This window comes from Malania oleifera, chromosome 3, assembly GCF_029873635.1.
Source record: "Malania oleifera isolate guangnan ecotype guangnan chromosome 3, ASM2987363v1, whole genome shotgun sequence".
Classification (NCBI taxonomy): domain Eukaryota; kingdom Viridiplantae; phylum Streptophyta; class Magnoliopsida; order Santalales; family Ximeniaceae; genus Malania; species Malania oleifera.
Window position 1 is genome coordinate 108841131 of NC_080419.1, and position 9863 is coordinate 108850993.

General features: G+C 34.9%; 1 protein-coding gene across 5 annotated transcripts; it reads right to left on the reverse strand.

The window, feature by feature from the left end:
• Positions 1–1499: 1499 nt before the first annotated feature.
• Positions 1500–8295, reverse strand: LOC131151833 (tRNA (guanine-N(7)-)-methyltransferase). 5 transcript variants are annotated; one of them, XM_058103264.1, is made up of 4 exons: positions 8116–8216; positions 7817–7911; positions 3005–3093; positions 1500–2479 (listed from the first exon to the last, which is right to left on the reverse strand). In XM_058103264.1, the coding sequence occupies exon 4, from the start codon at positions 2462–2464 to the stop codon at positions 1706–1708; it is 759 nt and encodes a 252-aa protein (XP_057959247.1). In that variant the 5' UTR covers positions 2465–2479; positions 3005–3093; positions 7817–7911; positions 8116–8216; the 3' UTR covers positions 1500–1705. The 5 variants fall into 5 exon arrangements, with proteins under 5 accessions (XP_057959247.1, XP_057959246.1, XP_057959248.1 ...); XM_058103263.1 differs by having other exon boundaries at positions 3005–3088; positions 8116–8195; XM_058103265.1 differs by lacking the exon at positions 3005–3093 and having other exon boundaries at positions 8116–8295.
• Between the last annotated feature and the right edge of the window lie 1568 nt (positions 8296–9863).

Genomic DNA, 9863 nt, shown 5'->3' on the forward strand with positions numbered 1-9863 from the left:
ATAGTGGCTGTCTTATGCTGGACTTATTTCAGGTACAAGAGTGAACTCGACAAAACTTCGATTAGCTAACATAAATGGATTAAGAAGCGTCCCTTAGCCTGTCCGAAATATTCAGTCTCATTACATTTAACCCTTTTTTTTTTGGGTTAGGTGGACGAAGCAAATACACTCTTAAAACAAACATCCGTTTTGTTTCACTAATGGTGGTGGCCTAGGTCTCAATTCTCAAGACTGTTTTGGTTGGAGTAAATATCAGCTCCGACAGAAAATTACAAGTGCCTGGGAGTGGCTTTCTGGTGAATTTTGACAAATTTTACCATGCATTTTACCCAAACTCACATAAATTCAAGTTTTAAATTTCAAGGTCCCAATTATGGAGTAAAGATGTTCAGAACCCCATTGAGTATGCATAAAATAAATGCACGTTTATTAAATAATGCAGGATCTTACTGTTCCCAACTTTTTGCATCACTAAGGAAATTCATTTAGTTAAACAGCTCTCCACTTATCAAGCCGGCAGCCTGATGGGTGAGCAAGGAGGAGCCTCCGCGAGCCATGCATTGGACTAAGCAAACACAATTTCTACAAAGAGTAATCACGAGAATAAACACCAGAGAATGCAATGACCATGAACCTTCAAGATGTTTATTGGCCTAGGCACTGTTTACCCATTATAAAGCTCATTTAGGAGCTTCTAACCAATGCACACTCATTACTACATGCATACTCAGCCTTGCTTTCATTAGGGGTGGGTAAGAACCGAAAAACTGAAAAATCAAACAGTCGCAAAATCAAATCTAACCGAACAAAACAATCAGTTAACCATTTTCCTGATTCAGTTTTGGTATGGAGGTTTTTTTAGCTTTTCACTCAATGGTCTATTTTGGTTTCGCTCATACAGTAAATGCAGTTATTTGAAAGAAAACGATATGTTTTAAATACATGCAAGTATATATTATATAATATTTTATATTTAATAAAAAAATTCAAAAATTTTGAACTTGGGTTAGTTACTTCTATGTTATTTTTCAAGAATTGAAACATGGATTATGGATTTCATTTATATTCAATTCAAAGGTGGAAGCTTATGGGATGTTAATTTAAATTTATAAATTTATATGACATAAGATCAATTACAATAGAAGAATAGTGACCTTAAAACTTTAAATTGAATCCAATGATTTGATTTGGTTAATCATTGAATATTAGCCTAAAACAAGTTAACCGGATGTCGGTTAATCATTTGAAACAGTCGGGTTTTGGTTTTTGCATTTTCTAACAAACTGAAACTTTAGTTCGATCAACGGTTCAAGGAATATGATTCAATTAATCCAACCATGCCTAGTCCTAGTTTTCAGTCTTCCATGTTTTAATCATATGGATATAAGAAATGAAATATTGAGGACAAGAATTGTGCAACTAGAGTGGGCCATGGAACAAAATGGAAAAAGGAAGAACACTGGTGAGAACGAATGAAGGCAAAACAGATGGAAGATTAATGGCCATACAAGTAGAAAAATGATTGTATTAGGTAAAATTAAAGATCCACAATATAGGAAAAGATATTAAAAGAAAATAGATTTGGATAGTTAAAAGAACAGCTTAAGAGAAACACACAAAATGAAATGTAAACGGGGATTTTAAGATGGATCAATGGCAGTCAAAGAAAAATAAGGTGGACCTTGAAGCTTTCTGTTGTTGTGAGTCAGAGAGATGGCAGAATACGTCTATAAACAGCTTGGAAAGTCTCCCCACCATTCCTAGCAACCTTCTGTCCTTCCTCAGTTGCACTGCTCAAGAGCTTGACAACTGGGTCAGCTTCAAGCTCTTCCTCTGTTAGGGCTTCAAACAAGGGGTGACCTTCTAAACATGCCTTCATCCATTCTCCTAGTTCTTCCACATCTGTAATTGTATATATAATGCCACCAACTCTCAAAGCATAAGCATACTCATCTAGCAAGTGTGAGCTGATCACACGACGGCGATGATTCTTCTCTTTGAAGTGGGGATCAGGAAACAGGAAAAACATCTTGGAAAGCTGTCCTTTCTCGAAATAATTTGGAATGTATTTCATGGAATTGGTCCGAACTACTGAAATGTTCTGGTATTGACCTGGATTTGCCACTCTCAAAGCCAAGATCCGTTCCTTAACGTACTCAGTCACCTTATCCCTAAGTTCCATTCCAATCATTAGATTGTTAGGGAAAAGGGTTGAAAGACTTATTAAAAGCCCTCCAAAACCACAACCAATGTCAGCAAACTCAATCTTTTTGGAAGCACCAGGCTGATCAGATAATTGAAATAGTTCAGGATAATGAAGGGAATAGTCAACATGACAAGGGGATAGTGGAACAGGGAAATGGGAGTCACTTAAGGGGTTGCTATGCGCCCGGGCTCGATAGAAACGCTTACGAGGAAGGCCAGTTGACTTGCTAATAGTCATGCTTCCCTTGTTCTCCAACATGTTTTCTCCTACAAGCTGTATAATAGGAACAAGTTGGAATTTTCAGGATATTATGCTCATATTAAGAGAATACAAGGTGCATAACGAAGAAAAAAAAAATCCCTATTCAACAACTATCATATCTTCAAAACACATAGGGATGAAACTTGCTGGAAGAATAAAACCAAGAGGATGAGCAAAGATTAGTAGATGGATATAGGATGCATCAGACTGACATGACATAATTTTCTGACAGGTCAAAGAACAAAATAGCAATGCCTAGAAAGCTGCATCATCATAAGTAAACAAAACAAAACAAAAAAATTGCCAAGAGTGATTTTTCATCCATGCATTCACAAAGGAGCATCTAGTCCAAGCTAATAACTTCTTAACATCATTGCATTTATTGCTATAAAATCTCCAAGTATCATTGATGAAAAGTCAGAGATACTTGAAAATCATGGGCTTTGGAAAAGGACAAGAAACAACATTAGAAAATAAGTTGGTTTTACGATAAGACATGCAAGTATTTAAACTAAGAATAAGAATCGGAAAAATTACCCAAGCAATCTACAAAACACTCCTACTTTCATCCATCATAAAATCATCTGCTTCAATTGGAGGTTATTCATGCAGCAGGTCTCACTGAACTGCACCATAAGGATCAAGATCAAAGGAAAATATAACTTATCAATGGAAAACAAAAGCCACATTGTCAAAAATGCAAATAAACCTTCAAGGCAAAAGCATTTTCACTTCCTCAAGGAGCACTACTCAAAGATAAATCCAGCTACCTACGACTATCGTTGGTAAGGTCACATTACAGCTCATCCACTTGAAGGAGTGGTAGGTGCTCTCCCCACGAACGGGTGTAGAAAGCCAAAAGGTAGGGCCCATAGTTCAAAGATTGTCCATCTAGGCCCTTCTTAGCATTAGTTACCAAGTAAATAATTAATATGGACTTTCCTTTGGTCACACTCAACATGGGTTGTCACGAACTACTCTCAAAACACCCCCACCCTTTTGTGTTTTGAGAGGGGAAAGGCCACTTATGTGAAAATAATGCTGATCTAATTAGAAATTCATTAGCAAACAGTTCCAAAAGAAATGCCTGAGGTGCTAAGCATTGTTCTAGGTGCTTGCTTTGACAAGAACAACCCTCAAGCTCATATATATGAAAATGGTTTTAATAAGGGATCACAAGGTTAAAAAAAGGAAATAAGTTAAAAAGGAAAAAATAGGAAATAAGATAAAAAGGTAAGATCAGGAAATAAGCAGAAGTGTTTGTGAGGGAAGCATCTTGGCTGCCTAGAACTTGAGCCAAGACATCCAACTAAGAAAGCCTACTTGATGTCACCTTGCTTGGCAACTGGGCCTAGCAAAGGGTACCTTTCTCAACATTGTTAGCCAAAACTAACTACAACCTTCCTACTCCTTAATGTGAAATGCATAACATATGAAGAAAAAACTAAAAGATACCATGGGATAGGGCGCAGGAGGAGCTCACTTGAAGTAGCCTTGCTTGGATCTAGTCAAGCACTAAGGTTGCACCCTGTATCTTTATGGTAACTAGGTAGCAACATCCCTAACCAAGAGCATTTGAGGACATTTGGTAGCAAGTCTACTACCTTTCTTCTATTCCTTAATGCGGTACGCACATCATCTAAAAGGAAGAAAAAATACCAGGGAATGGGGACTCAATTACCACAAAACGAAGTGCAAAGGGTGTGCATGGTATATTGGATTTGGTACAACAAAATATAAATGGCCTAGGAAGTCTACTTAAAGGGTCATAGAGTATAGGGAAACATGATTTCATCAAGATATGAAGAGAACAGGAAAGAGCAGAAATCTCTTTAGGTTCAAACCTACAAAGTTGTAATGGGAAAGTATTAAAACCCAAATCTAATTATCATTCAACAAAAAGCATTGAAAATAAGATTTGAAAAATGGAGCCAAAGTCCAAATATTAGATAATCATTGGTATGAAAATAAACTACTTCTTGACTTGCTTGTTCTTTTTTAATTTTTACACCCCTAAGCTTGGTTCTCCTTGGTATTTTAAAGAACTTCAATGACTGAAAGGCCTATGTATTCATTACAGAAATAGGAGGGGCCAATGGGGAATAAGGCAACCTCTTATCTGAAGGAATCACTACGATGTGGGGGTCGGGGTGGAGACATTTAAATTTAATGGGTCCCAAGTCCCAACTGTTAAGACTTGGTTTTCTTGGCATGAAAGAAAAGTGCATACCCTTTAGAAATGGGTTTTCTCAGTGCAGTCAGTCTCTTTTTTGTTGTTCACTAGTATCAATCTTTTTAAAAATGCAGAGCGTACTAATTCCACAAAATTAATCAAAAACCTGTATATGCAACGCAAATTCTGAATCCATGACCATCGGCCACATGGTGAATCACTGACCTACAGGACCTATACAGGGATAAGACAAACTGTTGGGGAAAATTGATGTTGTTTGAGCCATGATCATGACATGTCAACATATAAAGGATGAATGGTTTTTTAAGGCATCATTTTATGGGAAAACATTTCTTCGCATACTTCCTTGGTGCATTTGAACTAAAATAAAGGGATAAAACAATAAAAGAATTCAATAATTTAGGACAAGCCCAATGGTGTAGCCAGAAATTTTATTCAGTGCAATCATTTACTTGTTCCATACTACAAACACCTTCGCATATAAAAGAATTCAAAAATAATAATAATAATAATAATTCAAAGTATTCAAAAAACATATAAGAGTATGAAACATGGCTACATTAATCCGATCACTTAAACTAATAATGATGCGCTGATTGAATAGGTGTTCATTTATACTGCCCTTGATGGCCCTACATACTCTGAAGTGTTCAATAATAGCATCATCACTAATGGCATCAAATACATCATTCTCAATGTATGTACTAAATTGTTACTTTGCAGGGGTAAGGATTTAGCTTGACAAGGGCATTTTCCAATTTTTATGGGAAGTACAGAATTGACCCTGCTTTTTATTTTTGGGTTGGGTGGTGGGGATGGTGGGGAACAAAAGTCGCTGACCTCCCCTAACATTTCACAAATCCTACAAACCTTCTGTGAGGTTTCACAAAAAGACACAGATTTTCTATAAGTTTTCAAAATTTTCACAAACCTCCCTTGACACTTGATTTTTGAGACATTATACCCTCTTCCTGGGCTTGATGCTAAATTAATAGAGGGTAACAAATGTCCTAAAAATCAAATGTTGAAGGAGGTCAGTAGGATTATTGAAACCAAAGGGAATGTCCACGTTTTTTTGCCAAACCTTGGGGGAGGTCAATGTCTTTTGCCCCCTTTTTTTTTTTAAAAAAAAAGAGATTTTATTAAAGAAATATTAAAAAATAAAAAGAACAAGAAATTCTCCTATGAAGAAAAGAAAACAAAAAAGAAGAACTTACAACCAAAAACAAAGTCTGCCAGTTTCATTGTAAATCCAAAAAACAAACCCCATTTAAAGCAACCAATTGCAAAAGATCAAAGAGAAGCCATGTAACGAATCCTATCCCAGAGCAAAGAACATGTCATATTCTTCCCTCTAAAGATAGGTGCATTCTGTTGCAAACAAAATCACCACAAAACTGCAAAAAAACTCACTTCTTTTTCCTTTTTTGCATTGTCTAAGAGGCCAATTTAGGAAAAAAAATACTAAATTTAACTTAAAACCTATATTTATTCTTTTTGAAAATTCAGTGGGATCAATTGACCCCAACAGTAGTTCTGCCAATGAACAAAATGTAGCGGGAAGTTCGCCGATATATTGGCAGTCCCCCAGGCCACAAGGCTCCCTACTTTGAGCGTAGGGAGAGGGTCATCATAATGTACGCAGCCTTACTTCTGCTTTTATGCAGAGAGACTATGTCCTTGGACTAGAACCCGTGACCACCAGTCATAAAGGTGCAATCTTACCGTTGATCCAAGGCCCGTCCTCTTAACAGTGCAGTGCTCATTTTTGAAGAGGTTCAAAAGTCTGCACAGCAGCAGATTCTTAAAGATGGTTTGCACAGCTGATTAATTTAATTCTGTACCCATAGTTCTTTTCTTCCGTTTTTTTTTTGAGGTAGAGTACACGTACTGAAAGTTGTAAAACTTGTACACATTTCACCTATGGCTTAGTATTAACATTATAAATCAACGGGAAGTTCAATTTTTTCATTCAAAGTCCACAATAATTTTATAGATCACTTTGAACACCGGCCCCCTTCTCTCTCCATCACTCTCTCAAGAGTCTATTGTCCATCCAAATCGAACGACCTTCACGAATGTTTCCTCGATCACGACCACCTAAAAAAGATCAAATAAGAATGACTTGGAGGACCCCGGGGTGTACCCCGGGGGACCACTCTGACGCCTAAGTAAGGGACTAATGAGAAACTTTGAATTGCAACAGGAGAAAGAGTAAGTATGATTGAGATGCCTTACCTCCTCTTAGGATCCCTTTTTATAGCGGTGGAGGCAAACCCTCCTTCAGCTTCACATTTATGAGTGTGTCATTATGCTTAGGGGGTTATAGGTAACTTAAGGGAGGTTATGCAAGATATCAATCGTAGCTATCTTGTAACCTTACCATTAAGCTTAGGGTGATTATAGATAACTTAAAGGAGGTTATGCAAGACATCAATAGCAGCTTTCTTGTAACCGTACCATTAAACTTAGGGGGATTATAGGTAACTTAAGGGAGGCTATGCAAGATATCAATAGTAACTCTCTTGTAACCGTACCATTAAGCTTAGAGGGTTATAGGTAACTTAAGGGTGGTTACATGAGACATCAAATGTTTGTCTTATAACTGTCAAACCCTATGAGCATTCCTATCAATTTTGGGTGTATCAGTTTTCATAATTTTTAAAAACACAAAAACTCCTAGTAAGTACTAACATATCATGAAAATTGATTAACATGCACCATCAGCACATAGCAATGTTAAGCTTCTCTTCATCTGAGGCAAAGCCAAACATGTACTCTATGTACAGTACTAAGCCATAAATCATCCAAAAACAGAGTAAAGAAAAACAGGAAACACGTTAGCATAAATGGAGAACAAGTGAATGGGTTGTGGACTTGTGGTTACAAACTGCAAAATCATAATTTAACATCAACAATCGCGGATGGGAAGCACAGGGGAGGCTTAATATGCATACACAGGAAGCAACGCAAAGTGGAAACAAACCCAGCAGTTAAAAAAAAGCACAGCATCCCAAAGCCACTTAAGAGGAATTAATTCGAACACTTGATGAGCATCTTATTTAACTATAACAAATCGACCACTGCAGAAGTAGGAAAAAAGGGTCTTTGCATACAATGAAATGGCAGGAGGATAAATGGTTCAGACTCTGTACCTAGCGGCGGCGTCGACGGCGTCGGCGACGAATTAGAGTGATTTAGAAGTACACCGTTTTCCGATGAAAGCAGAAAAGATCAAAAACCCACCAAGCTGTTGAAAAATAGAGGTTCACCAAATGCAAATTAATGGTGTAATCAAAGAGGAAGCTGTTACAGAAAAGCGCAAAATCAAATGAAATATGGATCCTGGACTGCAGTAGGGTTTTTCAGCTTTAGTATGGGTTTTGGGGCATGCAACAGAGGCGAATCGGAGATTTCTGCCTTGGAAAATGGAAGTTGCATACATCAGACTTACCAAAACGACGTCCCTTACTAAAACCTTTGTGTGTTTGGAGTCTTTGGACTCGGCAAATTTCAGATAAAAATTATTAAAATAGATTATATGATATGACATTTGCTTTAATATTTCAAACCACAAACACTTTTGAGTAATATTAGATTTGAATTTGCGTTAAATATTTAAAAAATATAGTATGAAATTATATAAAATTTTATTTAAATTTATATTAAACTCAAATCAAATATTTGAAACATTTATAGTAACAAAATTCATGATCTGAAAGAATAAATCAATTTAGACCAAACAAATAAAATTGAATTTTCATTCTTTTTTATCGAAATTTAGGAAACAATTTTTTTTACAAATTGTTTTTTAATTTTAATATTTAAAATCATGAAATAAGTAAATAGTTTAATAAAATAATTTTAATTATAAATATCTAAAATTTATTAGTAACTCTCCAATAACTCAAAAAATAACAGTTTTCTCTATTATTAGTTTAAAAATAATAATATGGAAGTTGAAGGCACAATTAATGGTATATAAAATAAAAATGTTATTCATTAATTTGTTATAATAATTTTTATTTTAAAATTATTTTTCTTGATTAATAGTAAATAAAAATGTGAACTATTTTGTTTTAAATTTTTCAATAAATAGATTGAGTATATTGGTCACCGAAAATTACTAATTTGTGAGATTAATTATAAGAATATTTGATTCACAAAATCCAAAATCAAGGTGAATTCATAAAAATGACTTATGGATTTGTGAACTACATGATTTAAAGACATAACTAAATGTATATACATCTCTAAATTTAAAGAACATGCCCTATCCCAAGATACATTCACTATATATATATATATATATATATATATATATATATATATATTAAAATACACTAATAATTCCCCCCTCATTTTAATATTATGGATGCAACATGCGTGCAGAGAGTAACAAAGATGTGCTCTAAATTGAAATTTTACTTGGGGAACAATAATTTTTTCTCTAGAATCAGTAATGGCTTTAAACTTAAACTATGACTGCTTATGGAAAATAAGCATTACTACACACAAATAATGATCCAGATATTGTCATGAGTTTTTTTAACCGTCATCATGTTTCAATCTTGTGTTAATCCTAGTTTCATGAGTATATTTGAGAATAAGCCTAATTCTCATAGTGAATGATCTCACTTTTATACTCACATAGGTAAAATATGTCAAGGATACTTATGTAACTCTTAACACTTATAAAAGATACAAATTATCATTAAGAGTTTTAAAAACTCAACCTCACCCTGCTATATGATAATGCATTTACACCATAAGGATGAGTTTAAGATAATAGTGCATTCCTACGACACTATATGCTTCGTTCTTCCCATTGAATCCAAGTATATGATCTCTAGTCTTTGGGTTGGGTATCTTTATACGTGGTTCTTGATTTTATTAGCTTCAATCCCATCCTTTTTATGTATTTTAGACCTTTTCTCTTGCTAAGGCCTTAATTAATGGATTTTGTAAAATTCTCATAAATCTTGTATAGTTCACACTATTGATGCTACTACTTAAATATAATCTCTTAGCATTATGTTTCCTTCTTATGAATCTAAATTTACTATTATAATGATAGTTATTCATTCTACCAATTGCAGCAATGCTATCATAATTAATTAAGATATGTCATATTAACTTTTTTCCAAAATAGAATTTCATATAACATATCCAACAAATAGAACCACCACTTAAAGTAAAAAA